At 37.1% G+C, this 22,060-nt stretch overlaps 1 protein-coding gene across 5 annotated transcripts in view; it reads left to right on the top strand.

The window, feature by feature from the left end:
* Nucleotides 1–22,060, top strand: part of septin4b (septin 4b) — a 60,924-nt gene that overhangs the window by 27,048 nt on the left and 11,816 nt on the right. The window contains exon 1 of one of the 5 annotated variants that reach the window (XM_083525871.1): nucleotides 14,380–14,714. The exons of 3 other annotated variants lie outside the window; for them this stretch is intronic. In XM_083525871.1, coding sequence (XP_083381997.1) covers nucleotides 14,679–14,714 — 36 coding nt within the window. In that variant the 5' untranslated portion in view covers nucleotides 14,380–14,678. Of the gene's footprint in view, nucleotides 1–14,379; nucleotides 14,715–19,323; nucleotides 19,463–22,060 lie in introns of those variants that run through there. One more of the 5 variants, XM_083525870.1, reaches the window with a different exon arrangement.

The following is a 22,060-nucleotide window of genomic DNA, read 5'->3' as shown; positions in this document are numbered from 1 at the left end:
TGTTTTGTTTAAATCAATCGTTAGCGTTGCCACATTTGCGCTGATTGCCAAGTTCACTTGTCATTCAGGTAAACAAACGTGTGCTGCTAACTGGATTTCTTCAAGCACCCGTTGATTTAATAGAGGTGTTTATTGTGTTTTTTAGACAAATCGATGCATGACCGTAAAATTCATGGACCTTTTTTTTTTTCAAAGGTGCATTTCAAAGGCTATAAATGTAAAATCCACCCTGAACAACTTTAACTCTCAAAAATGCTCTTCAGATTTATTTTGTAATTCTTAGTTGAGGTTTTGGTCTGGTTTGTGGTGTGGTTTTTCAACAAGTTAGAACATCTCAGAAATGTTTGAGTATTTATACTTTTACTATGATTACCACCATCAAATCAATTGTGCTTTTCATCCTGTAGATTGCTAACTAGCTGTGTTGAACAGACTTCTTGTTGTTTCATGTTTTTTCCAAAGAATGTTAAAAGATAATTTCTTAGCTGTAAACTTGGAATGCATTTACCCACAACATAAATGTAAACAGATTCAGTATCCAGCTTCTTAGGTTGGTAGAAGTTGGTAGACATTTATGGTTAACATATTTCCAGAGCAAATTGGTCTCAGGCAGAGATAGTTGAAATTGGAGTCACTGTGCATAATTATGTTTCGTTCTTTTTATCTGATCATTTGTGCCATGTATTATCTGTGTTTAGGAAGTGTATGTGGCTGTGCATTTAAGCTTCTCTCTCTAAGCTTGTAACTATGGGCTCTCACCATATGCTATTACTTTATCTAAGTCCAAAAATCTGTACTCTGTTTCTACCCACTGATGTGTTTAGGGGAAGCACTGGCCACCCACCACCATCCCACCAGAGTTATATATATAATCTCTTGAAGTACGTGGATAGATACGGATATCTTTGTTTCACTGCATTTTTTTTTTTCTTTACTTTACTACTGTATTTCTGCATATTAATAAAGAGTAACGAATGTAAAGTTAATTATGATCTTGTCAAACTGACTATAAAATAAGCATTTCTTTCACGTCTCTTGTTAGCTTTCTTGATTTTATTCTATATTATATTGGCCAACCCACAGCATTGCAGAAATCTTTTGTTTGCATAAGTTATATTCCAAGAATTGGACTTATATACAGAAACATAGGATTGGCAGTAGGGGGTACAGTGACGGTACACACAATCCACGTACAGTACCTCGATTTCATTTCGGTACACTCGGGGGGGGGGGGGGGGGGGGTGAAATGCAAAAGATAAAATTGCTTGTCGTTTTGTTTATTAACGCAGTTTATTATCATTAACATTTGTGGACATCAACAGTTTACATTTTTTAAAACAATTTTAAATAAAAAGTCTGGAGTGAGTGAGTGAGTGAGTGAGTGAGTGAGTGAGTGAGTGAGTGAGTGAGTGAGTGAGTGAGTGAGTGAGTGAGTGAGTGAGTGAGTGAGTGAGTGAGTGAGTGAGTGAGTGTGTGCATGTCTTGGTTGGTGTGTTCAAGGTTTTATTTAGAAACCAGATATTTTCCTTTTGGCAAATTAAAATAAAGTTAGAATTTGGCTGTTATAACATAGCATTAATTAGCTGCATCACAAGGATGAGAAGAAAACCGTGTGTGTTTCTGTGGCTTTTCTTTCCTGGGCATTTCTAAATCTGTGTTAAAAACGTCAGCGAGACAGGCGGGTAGTTAGAGTTAGAACCCCAGACAGGCACGTGGCATGTGTGTCAGTGTGGGGGCTAAAATCAAAACGGTTATATCTACATGTAGACCCCATCTGTATATGTGTACATGTATGTGGGTGTGTGTGTTGGTGGGTCAGTCGTTGAAACCGTGCTGGGGAAAAAAACTCTTGAGTTTTTACAGCGTTGTGTGCTTCTTTTCTTGTTATTTTCCATATTTCAACCAGGAGTAAATCATCAGGGCACACCTCTTTCAGTTCATTTAAAAAAAGACACTCATTCACAGTTTGTCACCTCCTAGCTCAACTTTAAGTTCATCCAGGTTGGAGCTGAGCATTTTATATCTCTCACTCTGGCTCATAGCATCTACTGAAAAGAAAACAAGCAAATAGACTTCTGGTAATAAGACACAGGTGGTAATAATCACACGTTACCTGCCGGTTCAACACGCCCCCTTTCATTTTTATGCCCTTTTTTTCCACACTGCTTTTTACACTTGGGTCTAAATGTAATATACCAAAAAAATGCAAGTGCATTTGATTTTTGTCTTTTTTTTTTTTACTTACTTACTTCCGTCTGGGGAATATATAGAAAAAATACTCTGCAAACACGCATTTTTAATCTATCTATCTATCTATCTATCTATCTATCTATCTATCTATCTATCTATCTATCTATCTATCTATCTATCTATCTATCTATCTATCTATCTATCTATCTATCTATCTATCTATCTATCTATCTATCTATCTATCTATAGATATACAATAGAGGTGTCAGTGTTACAGGATGTGTTGTAACTAAATACCAAACTAAATGACTATTTATTTATTTACCGGTGTAATTGTACTGTGTACACTGTGTGTATATGTGTATAAAAGGTGAACAGCAGTGCCATGAAACAAATTATCCATTAAAGCATCTATGGTCTTTTAAACTAATCATTAAATCTTGCATAGTATTATTGATTCGTTTTGTTACCAGCCAGCATTCTAAAGGTCTGCATTATTGTAAAAGGTTTATTTAGGTGCCACTGATTTATAGCAGGCAGAATTTAGTGTCGGCCAAAAAAACAAGCAGCTGGACGCGGTTTAAATGACTCTGAGCATTAAAGATCAAATGTGAATTAAATTTGTGCTTTGAAAATTGGTTGAAATAAAGTAAAATTATACACAAAGTCTTTTGCTTTCTTCATTAGATTATTTGTGAACTCCTGGCGTTTCTCAAAAAAGTGCATTATCACGTCCGTGAGGTTGGCTCATGTTAGTGCGCCTATGTTATATTGCCGACTAACAAGTAGTGAAGTTAATAATTATTTATTTACTTATTAGCATGTTAGCTTTCAGTATACATAAAACATTTTTGGGGTGGCATCTGTTTATCGCGTTTTTTTTTTTCAAACGGGGGATTACTGTACTGTTTTTTCCACATATGGACTGAAGGACTTATAAATGAAATCAATAGTGCTTCTTCTCTGATCTGCATTCTGTAGACTGTCAGTTTCATCTGTCTGGACATAACTTTGTGAAACAATAACGATTCTAAGTATATTCTAAGGACAAAGCAAAATTAGAAGTAGCACTTGTTGCTCAGAAAACCATTAAAAAAAGCTTCTGGTGGTGTATTTTTTTTTTTTATTCTTGTTAGCTGTTGTTCACTGTTTTGATCTCATCTCACGTTGGGTGAGTTACAAAAAATGCTTGATAGGTGAAAAATTCCCTGTTTGTTCCCCAACAAAAACACTACCTTGGTTTTCCCACACCATTTCTCTTATAAGTCAAATTAATCAGTTATTAGTAATTGTATTGTAAGTTCCAGAATGTAATAGGACACTGATTTACTGCAGAGAGTGTTTAAAGCAGACCTGTTTGAGCAGAGTATAAGATAAAAGATAATGTTGCTGCAGTGTTAAATTTAGGTATTAAACTAAGAGCCAATTCCTGATGTTCTATATCAATATATGTATGTCAGTAAGCATTGTGTGTAATATACTTTTAAATTAAAATAAAGCAACCTGATCTCAAATAATTCTGCAGATTAATGTGCAAGGTGTTCAAGGTGGATTTCTCCTTTATTCCTGATACCCAGTATTTTGCTATTTGCTATCTTGCTTCCATCAAACTTGAAACACAGCCTGGATTTTTATGACTGAACAATGTTATTCAGTAGAATCACAGAACTAAAATCTACCCTAAGGCTGATATCATGGTTAACCATTTTGATTTGGCATGGCTTTTGAAGAAGTTGTGCATTGTTTGGTGTTGTAGGCAACCTACGATGCTTTTGAACTAATTCAGAAACATGAATGAGGTTTGTTGAAAGGCCAACATCAGATTGTTGTTTCAAGCATGCCACAGTTGTTATGTCTAATTCTGTTATCATCTCAGGTAGAGGCCTGTAGTCATCATTTTTGTTCCCCAAAGCTCTCAGCCACTTTACACACACACACACACACACACACACATCCTCCACTACTCTTTGTTCAAAAGAGTGAAAAGAAATACCACATTTACAGTAACTTTAGGCACATTGAAAAGCGATAGACAGAATAATCCCTGGTTTCCTTTGGAACTTTGCATCTGATGCAAGCGAGTGCAGCTGTGTGAATGGCTCGGTTCCTGTTCATTATTCATTATTACAGTTTCCTCTTCATCCTGTGATTTATTGAATGTCACACTTTTAAAGGCATACTACTGGGTGCAATTACTTCTATCAAATAACATTCTTTTGAACGTAGCTCAGCTAACTGTAGCTTTGGTAGCAATCCTAGTCTTGCTCCATAAGGCAGTGTTTTGTTGTGCCTTGTCTTATAAGTTGGCTACGACCAAAATAGCTCCAAATACCCAGAATAAATATTATTTTACTACACATAAGTTGCAGAGGATGTTATTGCATGTTAATGAGGCTGCTATTTAGAAGTTTAAATCGGAACACACTTTTTGCTTTATTTTCGTTGCTTTTATTACGTGTTCATGTCGTCATTCGCACTGATCTTTTCTGTCTGGATGATCAGATTTCAGACCATAATTTAGGGTTGTGTATTTACTTTTAAATATCTTAGGGGTCGCCACAGCGGATCATCCGTCTCCATACTAACCTGTCCTCTACATCTGCCTCTTTCAAACCAACTAGCTGCATGTCTTCCCTCACCACATCATATAACCTTCTCCTTGGCCTTTCTCTCTCTTTAATAAACTCATTTCTAATTCTGTCCATCTTCATCAGTCCCAATGAAAATCTCAGCAACTTCTGCTCTGCCACCTTCAGCTCCACCTCCTGTCTTTTAGTCAATGCCACTCTCTCTAAACCATACAACATCACAGGTTTCACCACAGTCGTATAAACTTTCCCTTTCACTCTTGCAGATACCATTCTATCACAAATCACTCTTGTCACTCTGCCTGCACTCTTTTCTTCACTTCTCTAACACAATCTCCATTACTTTGCAGTGAAGCGCTAAAGAGCTTTAAAGTCCCAAGCAGTGCACTTGCTGTATCACACTGAGATGCAGTTTGTGAGAATGCTCTCAATGGTAGAGCGGTAAAAATCCTATCAGTGCTACAGGACACTGGAAAATGTTTACCGCTGTATCATTGGGAGTACATTGGAGGGCATTATTAAAGATGCCTCTCACCTCACCCATGGACTATTTATGCATGCACAAACGGACTGACTTTTTTCCTGTGGCTGTTACTACACTAAACAGCTGCTCATATAATGTCAACAAATACACCATTGCACAGTCACTTTCTGTCAAAATTGCACTGCTGCATCTTTGCACCATTCATATCTTTATAATTTATCATTGCACTACTGTATATTCCACCTATATATAGACTTGAGATGTCTAACTTATACTGTATATTACTATATATACAGTATCTTATTACCTTTTGCACCTTCTGTACATTATTCACTCTTATTTTGTTTGTTAGTTTGCTTGTTTTTTTTTATATATATTCTCTGACCCAGTGGTTTCAGGGCACTACAGCGTTACTTGAACTACCATATGGTACAACAGAGCTCATAGGTGAACTGAAGAGACAGAGATTAAGAAACCTGGTGCGTCTAGATGGCAGAAAGAGAGAGACCAAGCAGAATACGTTCTCCGTCACTCCCTCTACAGCTACGTCTCCTTCACTTTCTTTACTATTATAAATTCTACCAATAAAAAAAATAAAATTCCAGGATATTGCTTGTAATTTGCGGGTGCCAATATCAATTCAATTAAATTAAATTTTTCAATTCATTTTTATTTGTATAGCGCTTTTAACAATGAACATTGCCTTTCAATATGGAGGAGACTCCAGAAACCTCTAATAGATGGTCTTGAGTGTGTGGAGGTAGATCATCTTTAGTAGGGTGTGCATTGTGCAGTGGCAGTGCTGTGAATAAATTTACTGCCCAGGCATGCTGTAAACACACATCACTCTGAGTTAAACTCTAATAGTCTGTATGCTGCCCACCTGGGGAAGTGCTTCATCAGCAGAGCCCACACAAGCAAACGTTCACATTACTCCTAAAACTCCAAGCTCTAGCTACTCCAAAACTCACAAAACTCCAAGCTTTAGCTACTTTCAAAAGGGTCATTAAACGGACACAATTAGAGGGACCTAAGCGAATGGGACAGGAAGCAGAGGAAGTGTTTTTCTTCGTCTGAGACTCCTAGAGAGGTCGTTGATGATAACGAAACAGCAGTAGGCAAATATGCAGGAAGTAGCACAACAATGCTTTCAGACATCGAAAGCATACAAGTTTTTCCGCTGATTACAAGCGTTAAAAGGAGCTAATGTTTATTTGCAATGCATTTCTGCCAAACCAAATGATGTATTGCCAGTTAGCTCTATTGTACGCATTGTTAATCACATTGTAGAAAAAATGGACAAATGGGAATGGAAAAAAGAGGAAAAGAGTCATTAGGTTAGCTGAGGTGATATATGGATATTAGTAGTCACCCAGTGAAAATAGAGAGAAGAAGGCAGACCTGCATGACCTGTAAAGTTCTTTCTTTAGCTACACTTTTTTTAATGCATTTTTTTCTATCTTATTTGATTTCTTTCACTTGAGTTTTTTTTTTTTTTTTTTTTTTGCTTTATTTGTCATGTGATTTGCCATGCTTTCTTTCACATTTTGTTTTTCCTCAAACTTACTTTCTTTCTTTTTTTATTCTTTCATTAATTCACCCCATCCATTACATCTTAAATCGTTTCTTACCTCATCCATCCATCCATCCATAAATCCATCCATCCATCCATCCATCCATCCATCCATCCATCCATCTATCTATACATGCATCCATAAATACATACATACGTCCGATCTAAAGTCTTTTTATGTGTATTTATTTATATAGTTTACTCCTTTACTCAATTCTGTTCTCTTTGCTTTCCCTTTTCTTTATTTCTCTCTCTCACTCATTCCCAGCAGCAGAATGATGTTTTTAATTCGTGGAATTAATAATTGTTATGGTTTTTCCCCATTTAATCTTTATATATATATACAGTGAGGAAAATAAGTATTTGAACACCCTGCTATTTTGCAAGTTCTCCCACTTAGAAATCATGAAGGGGTCCGAAATTGTCATCGTAGGTGCATGTCCACTGTGAGAGACATAATCTAAAAAAAAAAATCCAGAAATCAGAATGTATGATTTTTAAACTATTTATTTGTATGATACAGCTGCAAATAAGTATTTGAACACCTGTCTATCAGCTAGAATTCTGACCATCAAAGACCTGTTAGTCTGCCTTTAAAATGTCCACCTCCACTACATTTATTATACTAAATTAGATGCACCTGTTTGAGGTCGTTAGCTGCATAAAGACTCCTGTCCACCCCATACAATCAGTAAGAATCCAACTACTAACATGGCCAAGAACAAAGAGCTGTCCAAAGACACTAGAGACAAAATTGTACACCTCCACAAGGCTGGAAAGGGCTACGGGGAAATTGCCAAGCAGCTTGGTGAAAAAAGGTCCACTGTTGGAGCAATCATTAGAAAATAGAAGAAGCTAAACATGACTGTCAATCTCCCTCGGACTGGGGCTCCATGCAAGATCTCACCTCGTGGGGTCTCAATGATCCTAAGGAAGGTAAGAAATCAGCCCAGAACTACACGGGAGGAGCTGGTCAATGACCTGAAAAGAGCTGGGACCACCGTTTCCAAGGTTACTGTTGGTAATACACTAAGACGTCATGGTTTGAAATCATGCATGGCACTGAAGGTTCCTTTGCTTAAACCAGCACATGTCCAGGCACGTCTTAAGTTTGCCAATGATTATTTGGATGATCCAGAGGAGTCATGGGAGAAAGTCATGTGGTCAGATGAGACCAAAATAGAACTTTTGGGTCATAATTCCACTAAACGTGTTTGGAGGAAGAAGAATGATGAGTACCATCCCAAGAACACCATCCCTACTGTGAAGCATGGGGGTGGTAGCATCATGCTTTGGGGGTGTTTTTCTGCACATGGGACAGGGCGACTGCACTGTATTAAGGAGAGGATGACCGGGGCCATGTATTGCGAGATTTTGGGGAACAACCTCCTTCCCTCAGTTAGAGCATTGAAGATGGGTTGAGGCCGGGTCTTCCAACATGACAATGACCCGAAGCACACAGCCAGGATACCCAAAGAGTGGCTCTGTAAGAAGTATATCAAGGTTCTGGCGTGGCCTAGCCAGTCTCCATACCTAAACTCAATAGAGAATCTTTGGAGGGAGCTCAAACTCCGTGTTTCTCAGCGACAGGCCAGAAACCTGACTGATCTAGAGAAGATATGTGTGGAGGAGTGGGGCAAAATCCCTCCTGCAGTGTGTGCAAACCTGGTGAAAAACTACAGGAAACGTTTGACCTCTGTAATTGCAAACAAGTCAAGTCAAGTTTATTTGTATAGCGCTTTTCACAACAGACATTGTCTCAAAGCAGCTTTACAGAAAACAACAGTGAAGGTGAATGGTGTGCGTTTGTCCCTGATGAGCAGCCGTGGCGACAGTGGCAAGGAAAAACTCCCTTAGATGATATGAGGAAGAAACCTTGAGAGGAACCAGACTCAAAGGGGAACCCATCCTCATATGGGTGACATCAAGAGTTTGGTCATAAATCTTTCAACAATACAGAACAATTTGTGATCATTATAGATCCAGCATCAGCTTCTCCATGCCAGGGCCTTTAAACACTCGGCATCTACTTCTCCATGATCATCCATAGGTCCATAATCTTCATGAGGTGGGACGTGACTGGAGCTGGCCAAACCTCAGGATGCCTCGGGATAGGGAGAGAAAGAGAAGCAGTGGAGAGGAATTAGCGTAGCTGCTGTTCATGATATTAACAGCACAAGTTGATGATGTGCATGTAATCATATATTCTGGAGCACAAGGTTGTGATGTGATGTGTGTGATGTGTGTTATGTGTAGGCTTTGCTAAAAAGATATGTTTTTAATCTACACTTAAACTGGGAGAGTGTATCTGAACCCCGAACACTGTCAGGAAGACTATTCCAGAGTTTAGGAGCTAAATGTGAAAATGCTCTACCGCCTTTAGTGGACTTTGCTATTCTAGGAACTACTAGAAGCCCAGAGTTTTGAGATCTCAGGGAGCGTGACGGATTGTAGCGTGTTAAAAGACTGGATAGATACATGGGAGCCAAACCATTTAGTGCTTTATAAGTGAGTAGCAGTAGTTTGTAGTCTATTCGAAACTTAATAGGAAGCCAATGTAGGGACGATAAGATTGGGGTTATATGATCGTATTTTCTTGACCTAGTAAGAACTCTTGCTGCGGCTACAAAGGCTACTGTACCAAATATTAACATTTGACTTTCTCAGGTGTTCAAATACTTATTTGCAGCTGTATCATACAAATAAATAGTTTAAAAATCATACATTGTGATTTCTGGAAAAAAAATTTTTAGAATATGTCTCTCACATTGGACATGCACCTACGATGACAATTTTAGACCCCTCCATGATTTCTAAGTGGAAGAACTTGCAAAATAGCAGGGTGTTCAAATACTTATTTTCCTCACTGTATATAGTTCAGCCTATCTTGATGGCATGTTTGATAATAATTTTTGGCTAAACCATTTTTGTTTTTGTGTGTGTGTGTGTGTGTGTGTGTGTGTGTGTGTGTGTGTGTGTGTGTGTGTGTGTGTGTGTGTGAGAGAAAGAGAGAACCAGAGTTAGAAATCTCACACTGTCATCTCTCTAACTGAATCTTTGAAGAGTTAGAGGAGGTTATTAATAGCATTTTGAGCTACCGTCTGTCTTTGGCTGCCATGTTTGCCCAGTGTGAAATGTGAAAAAGGCCTAAGAATTCGCAAACTGTACACTACTACATGTGTGACGGGCTGTGAAAGCGTATGAGAGAGAACGATGTTACAATGTGTAAATGAGCAGGAAAGATGAAATAAGGAGAATGAAAGACTAAATAAAAGCAAATGAAAGCAACCAATTATAAAGTACTGTAAACTAGACAAAAGTGCTACTGTATTGGAACAGATGTTGTGTTGAGGAAGACATCTGGAAAAGGGGACTTAAAGAATAGAAAAGATAGTCAAGTTCGTTTAGTAGATTTATGTTAGTCAATGATTAATACCAACTAGATTTTAAAATGAGTCTGAAATGACTTTTGAATCATAAATCTTGGTAAGGTGTTTATTGAATTCATTTGCCTTTTCTATTATGTCCTCAGGGTGAGAAACAAAGCAGTAATGGTTTTCATCATGTCGCAGCCTGAAGTGGTCTAGACGCTTGGGTATGAGTGATTGTGTGCTAATCCAATTTTTTTTATAATTTCAGGGCAGCTTAGCTAATAAAAACTGCATAATAGTTATAATCTTATTGTCAAAACCAATAGCGCAGCTTTAAGATGTGATTGGGTTCGTTTGTGACACACAAAGCTATTAAAAAAGTCACAGAGCTCTGGAAGAACCAAGGATGTGAACCGGTTCCTGATAAAGCCAGAGTTTTAAATACAAACAAACATAAGACTGACCTGACTAAAAATAATATTTTTGCTTTCCATTTTACACAAATGTGCAAGGCATATATGTATGAGTTGTGGAATATTCAGAAAAATAAAATTGTCAGTGTTTAGTTGTATAATATTTTTTTTCTGTACTCCTGACATAACAATGGCAGTAATGTCAGATCAGTTGGAGAGAGAGAGAGAGAGAGAGAGAGAGGGAGAGAGAGAGAGAGAGAGAGAGAGAGAGAGAGATAAAGGAAACTACTGGAGCTCTCTGGACCACTGCCTACTGACCATCTAATGTAAACATCGATAAGACAGGCATTTTAATTATGTTTGGGAATAAAAGAGTGGACAAGCCCCCCCCAAGACTTGTTTTTTTTTTCTCTTTCAAACCCTGTGATCCCACAAAGTCAGTCTCTGTCCTTCTTTCTATATATATTTTTTCAGCAGCCTGCAATTTAGCTAATCGATTCATGACCAAGTGAAATAACAAATGAGTCCAAAATACTCCTTGTCAAACTTTATTTCTTTATAAACTTTATTACTCTCACCAAAAAGCTGATTTAGCAATTCTTTCCATCTTCCAATATTTTCTTTCAATGCGGCCTTATTTTAGACCTTTTCATAAATTAGCCTAATTAACCTTTACTCAAATACGTTATCTTAATAAACTGTGATTTTGGTTTGTTTAAGTAATTCAGTAACTTTGAACTAAACTTCACCATGTAGCTGAACACTGTAATGGCATAGAGACAGCCATCCCGGACAATGTCCCGGCGATGTCTCAATTTAAATGTGATAATAGTCCCATTATATGCTATGTATACTCTGTAATATATATGCCATGCTTACATGTGGCAGCTCATTAACTAGAACAGTGATTAAACAGAAATAAACTCCAAAGACTTGCCCAAGCAAATCTTCAAAAGTCTTAGAAGTAATGGTTTCTTTGCCGCTATTGGAACATAAAGACCTGACTATTGCAGTCTCCTCTGAACAGTGTAAATTTAAATATGTCTGACTGTTAAACTCCAAGAAGATTTATGTAAATCGTTGGGTTCTGCGGCTCGTAACTCTAACATACTTAACTTGTCCTTTGCAGCAGAGGTAGCTCCTCTTTGGGTCTTCCTTTTGAGGGACGTTCCTTTTGAGGACCTGTTTCATAAAAAATGTTTGTGGTTTTGTAGACAGCACTCAGGGATACATTTAAAGGTTTGGAGATTTTTACGATTGACTGACATTCATTTCTTAAAGTAATGACAGACCATCTTTTATAGTCTACCATCTTTGTACAGTAATCTATTTTGGATAGATGCCCTTGCTTTTTTTCATGTGGTCCATAAATATTTAATAAAATTTCTCTATCTTGAATTTTATTTAATTTCCAGCAGCCATTAGAAAAGATTAGGCATTTAATGAATACTGGGCCAAAAAGTAGATGTCTGGTTGTGTCCTGGTATCTGAATTGGATTTTAAAGTAATGCATTAAAAAGAGCAAGATTTATATCTGATCGCTGTATCATATGATTTGGTGATCTGTTAATAACTACAGACAACCCTTTACCTCTCTGACTTCCCGTTGTCCTAAACCAGTGGTTCTTAACCTTTTTGGAGGTACTGACCCCCACCAGTTTCATATGCGCATCCACCGAACCTTTTTTAATTGGAAAAATAAAATATGATTTTTTTTTTATTCAAAATCAAAACATAGGTATATATTTTACTGGTGCACAAAATGAACCATGCATCAACATCACTGTGTTCAAAGAACAAAACCAATAAAACATGATTTTCACACAAAAACAAAAACATAATAATGAATATTTACTGCAAATCAGTGTGACTTCTGCTGTTGCCTTTCAGAGACCAGTTCAGAAATGCGCGGCTTCACCTTGGCAAGTGCCACTCTCAAATCATATGAGTCGGGTGTGTGTCTTGACCTCCGCCGAACCCCTGAGACTGACTCACCGAACCCCTTGGGTTCGATCGAACCCAGGTTAAGAACCACTGTCCTAAACGAAATAATTGAATCTGTTTAAACACAACAGTTTCACATGGCTTAATATTCTTAATACTTTGAAGCTAAAACAATAAGGAACTGGATGTTTATCGCTGCTACAAGGTACTATATTTTCCGGACTATAAGCCGCTACTTTTTTCCCACGCTTTGAACCCCGCGGCTTAAACAACAAAGCGGCTAATATAAGGATTTTTCCTGGGTTTTTCCCGGGTTTCACAAACTTCAAGACAAAAAACTGAGCCCCATAACATTAGACCAATTAAATTGCCGAACGGGTTCATGTTAACCAATGAAATTCTTTATATTAAATCAGATGCGCTCCCACTGATTCGGGCCGCACCACAACATAAATATGGATGATGTTCCTCTGACATTTGACCTGCCGCTCACTCGGACTGTCTACAGGAAAAGCGAATCATTCGTCACTCTGAAAACAACCGGCCATGAAAAACCGCACTTCACCTGTGTTCTGAGCTGCACGGCATTGGGAGAAAAGATTCACCGATGGTGATTTTTAAACACATGACGATGCCAAAAGAAAAACTTCCAAGAGAAATTGTTGTGAAAGGAAGGAGGAAGACAGTAAACAATGACTTTCTTGGTAGTATACTGTGTAGATAACAGACACTGTTTTTCATTAAAGCCTGTGTAAAGTTTTAGTTTTACACATTAGTTTCAGTGTAGGCTTATAGACAGGTGCGGCTTAATGTTCATTATAAAAATCTTTGTCAAATTCAGTGGGTGCGGCTTATATTTGGGTGCACTTAATAGTCCGGAAATTACGGTAAGTGCTTTCGAGGACAAAAAAATTATGAGTAATAAACCATGTCAGGATGTGTTCTAGGAAAAGAATCAGCTTCAGGTTGGAAACACTTCTCAATGTACTAGATCACCATCACTGATTTTTCTTATTTCCTTAAAGCACACACTATATATAAACTCAGTGCTTTATTCTTTACGTAATCCCCATTTTTAGCGCAGATAAACAAAATAAAAAGACTGCACTCTTCAGCAGCTTGTGACTGCTACATCAAGTTTATTATAAAGGGTGCTTTGAGGGTGCTTTATGTATTTATATATAATTCAATTCTGCAATTTTAAACTCCTGTTTAGACAGAGTGCAAAATAATAGATCAACTCTTAATATAGTACAGAAACGTTTAACTGTATGTAAAAAAGCTTTTATTTTTTATTTTTTTTGCCTGTGCAAATTCGTTAATGTGCTCTAGGCATGGGCTAATGGAACTTGCTATACTTTAAGAAATGGAAACTTTAAAGTGGCCTAGTAGGAGATGGTGCACCTTCCACATCAGAGTACATGGACATTCAGAGTCTGATATCACAGTCACTAAATTACATATGATTTAATTAAAAGAGAATCCTGCGATACTAGATTTGGAGGAATAAAAAAACAATTTTATCTTCGCTCTTAGATGGAGTGTTGACGTCTTCGCGTTTCGATTTTACAGATGTGGCAGGACCGTGGGGTTACTGAGGTTCGGCGGCAGTGACACGCACAGCCTAGCACTGATAGATGAAAGACCCTGTTTTTTCCCCCCAACAATTAGATCAGCAATGTGCAAAGAAGCTACAATGAGGATACTTTGTTCAACTTTTTTTTTTTTTCCTTATATAGAATTGTATGCTGTAGAATTTCCACCTCACAGAGTGTATGCTTAGAAATGCTCTTGTATCTGTAGAAATCCACAGTACACTATTAAAACTCTGGCACATGAGTATGATCTGTGCAGTGTGGAGGCACGGTGGCTTGATGAAGCCAGGCAGATGTTGTTGGTAAACATCCAGTAAAGAGATGACAGAGAGACTTTTAGAGCTACATGTGTTGGGGGTGTGTCTATGCAAATAAACACATATGAGGGAATTGTAAGGGTTTGACAGGCAGACTGAGCCGAACACCAGGCCATGCTTACTTTCCTTCTGTGTGGCCGTACCTTTGACTTCTCTTGACTGAAAGCGCTTTCTTTTGTGTGTGTGGCGGTGCAGGCGTGTGAATGGCAGCGACCGCTGAAGTAAACAGCGACCCCGAGGTATGTTTGCATTTTGCATCGACTGACTGCCGATATGTAATGAGATGCTGGAGGTAATAATTGAGTGCTTTTTCTTTGCTGAGACTTATGAAGTTTTGTTCTGGAGTTTGTATTTTGCTGTGGTTGACATGTTATTTTGTAATCTTTTAAAATCTCTTTTACTGATTTGCCTTTATATGAACTTGGATGAACCTGGTCCAGGTTTACGTTTGTATGATTTCATGTCGTGCACATACTTTTAAGAAAAGATTGCATCTGACAGAGCAGAGTGTTGTGTGCACCTGAGTTGCTGCATGAGAGGGTCCCTGTGTACTTAAGTCTCACATAAACACATGCACCAGTGTGTCTTTTATCGTGTGTCTCACAAAGAGCCCTGCTGTACTGATCTGAACAAGCACATCATTCACAGCTCCAATTTATACATGCTGCTGGAAGAGCCTTACATTCTCACAAGATCCTGCCACAATTATCCTTTTTCTTTGACCTGCTACTGCTAGACATTTCAGAATGCCCTGGAAAAATGATCATATCATGTATTGGGAGCAGGTGTCTCAGCCTGAGTGGGTTGCGCATCTCAATGTTAATATTTCCGTTCACTTTTGAGTCTGCTTTCTCTTAAGATTTTTTTTTGTCACCTGGTCACTTCCATATTCGGCTTGATCATTAAGCATTTAAATCTTCATCTGGATTTCTGTAAGGCTGTGCAACTCATATGATTTTCAATTTGGATTTAACTGAATTAAATCATATCAACATAAGCATAATTGACACTCATACTAGCTATACACACCTCATGTATACATAGATTGTCTCCCTGGTCATTTTGCCAGTTCCCATACACAAGCTAGCTACCAGTCAGGGAAGGTTCAGCATGTTCTCCTCAACACGTCAAGACAACCACGACAAAACTGCTGCTGATGCTGCCCATGCTGCTTATGGAATATTGACTGGATTCAAAGTTACAATCTCTCAAAGCTAACGTGAACCCTTTTTGAACTTTTTTTTTACCACTCAGAGAGCCACAAATTGTAATCTGGACACAAAACCACATTGATTTTTTTTCTGTGCCTGGTATTATCACTAAAATAAAGACATTCACATCATTTTGTATTTAAAAGTCCACACTTCTGTGTGAAGCACTTGGTGTTGATTAAGCAAGACTCTTACCTTTGTGTGCATGTTGGCATGAAAAGCCTTGGATGGTTGTCTACAGTGCCAATACTTGTGAAACTATAAAAGGTTCCTGGAGAGGTTTAGTGACTGAAATCACCAAACTTTCAAGTGACTTTTTTTTTTTTAAAGATACTGGTGATGCATCTACCTTCTTTTACTCAGTCAAATCATTTCTTTTTTTGGCTCCTTGATGTCCTCATTTTCAACCCTAAAGGGACGGTCACATTACACTGGTTCATTCCATTGACTTCAATTTATGCACATTTTTTGCATTTCTTTACAAAGTTCAAGCTTTGTGAATTTTGATCTTAGAGTTTGTATCACGTCAAAACGTGTAACCGATAGAAGGTCTACATTCACATCGTGATCTGTTCAGAAAATACATGATCGAGGAAGCATTGATTATAGCGGATCTTATTTTATTTAACACGGCATAAAAACCTGCCTGGTTTGCCATGACGCTGCGTACAAGAAAAGTTGTTCCATTTTAACATTGCTATGTGATGTCATATCCGGTTGCCACCTATTTTCGCTTGCTGAAAGTCTATCGAATGCTCTCCCATGTTACTTAGGCCCATTAAGATGATGTTATGAGCCACATTTAGCAGGGTGTAACTGTAATCTATATCCAGTACATCACATTCAACCTTTGGATATTTTTTTTCTTCTCTTCCCAATAAATCCTAGAAAATATATTTAGACTACAACCCAAAGGAGTTCATTTGATGCAGTAAGTGCTTAATTGCTGTATATTGAATTCCCATAAACAAGTTTCCCAGCATGCATCCTAAGGTTTTTTTTTTTTCTTCCTGAATTTTTTTTCCTGTATTTTAGCTAAATTCAGCACCTCCGAATCAACCGTGCCAAAGTGGTTCGGCAAAATGAAGTCATCTGTTATTATATACTTGAGTGTATATTTGAAATGCAGATTCTCGAGTTTAGCATTTATTGTTAGTGTAGCGCTAGAAAAACCTCTTAAACTTTTACCTTATCCAAGATTTCTCCATATCAGCTCCGCTCGCTTTTCACAGCGTGCAGTTCAGCTACACAAAAGAGCCTTTGAGAAAGTGAAATTACCCAAGAACAAAACATGGCCTGACAGAATTTATCATAGACTTAAAAGGATACTACGTGTACACGGTCGAGAAGTTGTTTTAATGATCCACTGCATTCTGATAATGTTTTACACGAGCTGATGTAGCCATGGCTTGTACAACAAAGGTTTAACTACACATTACATGATGGTTCATTGCAAGTGTTCATCTTTAAAACAACAATAATGTAGCAGGCGTAGCTACAGTTATGTTAACTATGGGTTCCTGGAGAAGATTCCCAAATTTGACTGTGTCTTTTGCCAATATGTTTGCTGTATTTGTGTGGTATTCTGAAAAAAACAAACATTGGATGTTGTTGTGGATGAAGTCTGCAGGCAGCCAGTTGCCTAGTGTTTACATGAAGTTGTATGTAAAAGGAAAGAAGAAATCCTGGTAATTCCAGCATGTGCTAAAGCCTGGACACTGTACAATTCACTGGTAAATGCTTTAACAATGATTATAGGTGACCGCTGTCAACAATATCTGGTTTTAACGTCAATTTATTGATTGCTGCAGGAAAGTAACAATAGATGAAGAGAAAAATATCATAAACAGATCTTAATGTTGGTCCTAATGATGCTTTCGATGTAGTTTTCTCTTAAACCTTCCACTTTCCTTTTTTCTGATGCACCTACTGAAATGCTGCCTTGTCAGCTTGTAACTCTGGTGAGATTTTCCACTACGTGGAAAGAAGCAGGATTGCACTAAAAGCTGGTTAAAGACTTAATTATAGTAAAAAGTTGCTAGCTGATGGGCCTGACAGTTTTCCTTCTTCCTTTTTTTCTGGAATACTCACTGGGAATATCTAGAGCATAACCATTGATCAAATGCATTAAAAATAAACAAATATCCCATCTTTAAAAACTTTGGCTGGGTTGCAGTTTGCTGCTTGCTATATCTGAGTAAAAACTTATCACTCGATGTGGAATCATCATGGGTAGCTCAGATTAGAGTTTTGCCGATTGGGCCCCTGGGGGCAGCTCGATGAGGCTGAAGGACATCACGTCCCATAGCACACTGGTATAAAAGGCCAGCCATTGTGTTGTTATCTGGATTTGAATGAGCTATATGGAGCTTTCCTGTAGAGCCAAACCAATTTAATTTGGTCAATCCTGTTCCACAGAGGTTCCACAGGTGAGCACTGGTTAAAAAGGTCTATAGGTAAGCCTTTTGAGCAAGGTAAGCTCCTCTTATATGGTGTGATGTGTCTTTATGTCCCCAGCTTTTTCTGCTTTTTGCTTCCTCCAAACGACACTCTCTGATTTGCTGTGTATAGACACCAAAAGCTATTTTACTAAAAGGAGGACATCGCAGTCTTGACCTACTCTGAGACTTTATCATGGATTATACGGAGCGGTTTCTATTTCTAGTCAGCTGAAAAGTAGGCTGAGCAATATTTTAAGGTGCTTTACTTCAGAATGTGATATTGTTCACAGCTGATGGAAAAGAGACACATATATGGTTTGTAGATTCTTCCTCACTATGTTTAATGATGGAAGCCTGTTGTTAGACTATTGACCATTGTCTTGAAATTGGGTCAGTATACCCTGATGTCGGTAATCTGATTGAACATTGATCTTGCAGCAAAGAGGGTTAAAACAGGTCAGCAAAATATAATCAAATTAAAACTGAGTCAGTTAACATGACAAGCGCTTTGTTTTTAGATTCAAGTTTCAATTTTGTTTTGTGGTACCTTCTATTTTTTATTTTTTTTGTTAATGGACCGAATTCAAGCACATGATAGACTGACTAGCATGAAATTCCTAGTTGTCCCCATTGATAAATACTTTTGCCTTTAAGCTTCCAGACGTATTTTTCTCCCTGTATAGCAAATAGTTTGCGAGATGTGTATGGGTGAAAAGAAAACCTACTGTATATGGTTAGTACAGAATATTTCTGGTATTAAATTTATTTCAGCTCTTGAGTTTTGCTTTGGTCACTGTGGCATATTTTAGGAACTTACTCAGTTTATAGGCTCTTCAAAAATACATAGTTTAATGAACACTGACAGGTCTAGACAAACAGATTTCTGTTGAGATATTATACTTCATCTTTTTAGATAATGTAGAAATGCCTGCTATATGCAAACCGCTTTGAATGTTGAAATGATGACAGATGAAAGTAGACAGCTTTGTTTGCTTATTCTGGCATTCTTCATCATTATTAGCATCCACTTGTGGGGTTCAGACCTCATGTTTCACCAACTCATTTTTCTCTTTTCTTTCCCTGTCTGCCCAATCTCACCAAACATAGCTGACCCAGCTCTTACACTTTTGCCTTGTCTTCAACTTTGCATTTGCATCTTTCTCTAAATGTATATCCCTTCCTTGTTTGGAGATGGTAGACTGCACAGTATCCCCTGTAGCAATGGAGGACAGTGAGCAATGGAAACCAATTGAGGACTGTCATAGTGCTGTGCAGTCTGATGACCAGGACTCTATTCCAGCATCTTCTAAATCAAAGAAACTTGAGGATGAGCAGGTACTGGCAACAATTCATTAACCCCCCACTAGTTCATTTCCTGATTTTTCCACTGCTCATGCAGTTAATTTGTGGTGGAAGACAACCTCCAAAATGTATACAATTTCTAAAAGAGTGTGGCATGATCTTCCCTTTGTTGCATTACTGAGATTTTGAGCACCGTTTCCTGTTTGGATTTAATGAGGCACCATATATATATATATATATATATATATATATATATATATATATATATATATATATATATATATATATATATATATATATATATATATATATATATATATATATATATATATATATATATTTTTTTTTTTTTTTTTTACATATTTAAACAAAATGTGATATATAAGATATTTAAATACATGTAAATTATTTAAATATGAGTGGTTTATATTTATATAAAATATTTAGTAGTTTTGGTCACTATTGTGCTGCCTATTGAACAATTATAGACAGCTAACAGCTCTCTCATTTATTCACATAAATGGCATTTTATCTTTGTATGATTTAGATCTGTAAATAAAAATAAGTATCCATGGTTTAAGTGAAATAATAACCAATTGCATAATAATAATAATGTTCGCTAGTTCCTGACAACATATTCAACTATAATACATTTATTGCATTTAGCAACACCCATATCCAGAGCAACTTATTACTGAGCAATTGAGGGGTAAGGGCTTTGCTCAAAGCCTGGTGGTGCTGGGATTTGAACTTATGACATTCTAAGCCAATGCCTTAATTACTGCATTTTATGCATTTCGGTCTCGACAAAGATTCCTGTGATATAGTATTTAGTTTGAAGCAACTTTGCTTAAAAAATTACAGTTCCTGCAGTTGTTCTTATGGAAACACCTGCTATAAGTTACACATGTAACGAACATATATGTAGACTAATGTAAATTTAGCTGGTGTTGAACAGTTGTTAATGTCCAGGCTAATGTAGCTAAGGTTTCTACTGTTGTGTATTCATTTAGACTATTGCAGGCATTGTGATGGTGTAGTTGTTAATGTACTGTAATACATTTACACCAAAGTAGTTAAAAATTGTCTCATAATACTGGATTTGGGGTAGAACTGTAGTATTTAGGCACCACTGAGCTACCACCTCCCCAAGAAAACCCTTTAACCCATACAAATGGCAAATACAGAAGCCAGCTATACATAGCTAAATTGTTTATTTGCCACTATGTGTGGCTTATTTATTTAAGAAATGTTTAACTTAGGCTCTACAGAAATCCAATTATCAAGAGATTTTTCCTGAACTGCTCATAACTGCTCTCTCTGAGACACTGTATTAATTCACCAACCTCATATAATGGACTGACCTTAAAACCTGAGCTATTTAATTCTTTAAACCAAGTTGACTATGGCTGGGTTTTAGTGGTTTTGATTGTTATGATATTTAGCCTTGTGAAACATATCCACTGTAGCAAATATAATTAATGCATAGTACAGGTTTTTAGGATCTGTCAGGTTCTTTTTCTTCTTTATTTACAGCTGTGAGAGTATGTGTATGTTTGAATTTGCTTAATATTTGTAATTTATTGGCACTTCATGTTTTTACTATGGACTTTATACTTCAGCACTTCTGTATTCAATTTGGGATCTGTCAAGTTTGATTTGCTTGCAGTGATTTTGGTGCCACGTGTGCACTTTTCGTCAACACCTTCTATAATGCAACTTGTCCAGTCCACCATCTGGAATAAATATATGCTGAGTGAACCGATTCTTATCTGGATACACTTGAAAAGCATGAAATGTGTCATAATCTGTTTGACAACAACACTCTTAATACAGTGAGGTCCAAAAGTATTTTGATAGCAGTACAACTATTATAAAATAAATTTGTAATATCACCACAATGAATTTTTTATTATAAGATTAAGGTTGGAGTGAAGTGTAGATCTTTGTTCTTAATTCATTTTTTATTTAACAAAATAACTGCATTTACATATTAGGAATTCAATCTTGGTTACATAGTTTCTTGAATCAGTAAAAAGCATACTCAACTAGGTTGAGGTCAGATGACTTTAAACAGCAGTAACCATCAATAAACCCAAGTGACCATTGGCAGCTATAGATTGCTTTACAAATATTGTAAGATGATGTGGTATGCTTTGGCTTACGAGCCCTTCCTTTCCTTTTTTTCCGTTTTATTTGTATAGTGCTTTTGACAGTGGACATTGTCTTGAAGCTGCTATGCAGATATAAATATATTACAAATAAAAATTTTAACATTTAAAATGTAACCTTCTCCATACTGTTCTCTTTTTATCATTCTGGTATAAGTTTATACTGTTTCATCTGTCCAAACAAATCTTGTTCCAGAACTAGGCAGGTTATTTTTAGATGCTTTCTAACAATGTCTAATCTGGTCTTCATGTTTTTAAATGTTATTACAGCATTCCTTCTTTTTGCAAATGTCTAATACTGTCTAACACTCTTAATGTTTCTGCTCTCTCTGTCTGCTCTTTGTGTTTTTTTTTTTGTTGGTTTTTTTGTTTGTTTTGTTTTGTGATTGCCTTCTTGAGTTGCATCAACACCCCTTTTAGAACACATAGTGACCATTCCCATTATTCACTACTACACTTA

Source organism: Silurus aristotelis (assembly GCF_946808225.1).
Source record: "Silurus aristotelis genome assembly, chromosome: 22".
Taxonomy (NCBI): domain Eukaryota; kingdom Metazoa; phylum Chordata; class Actinopteri; order Siluriformes; family Siluridae; genus Silurus; species Silurus aristotelis.
This window is presented reverse-complemented; position numbering and strand designations above follow the sequence as displayed.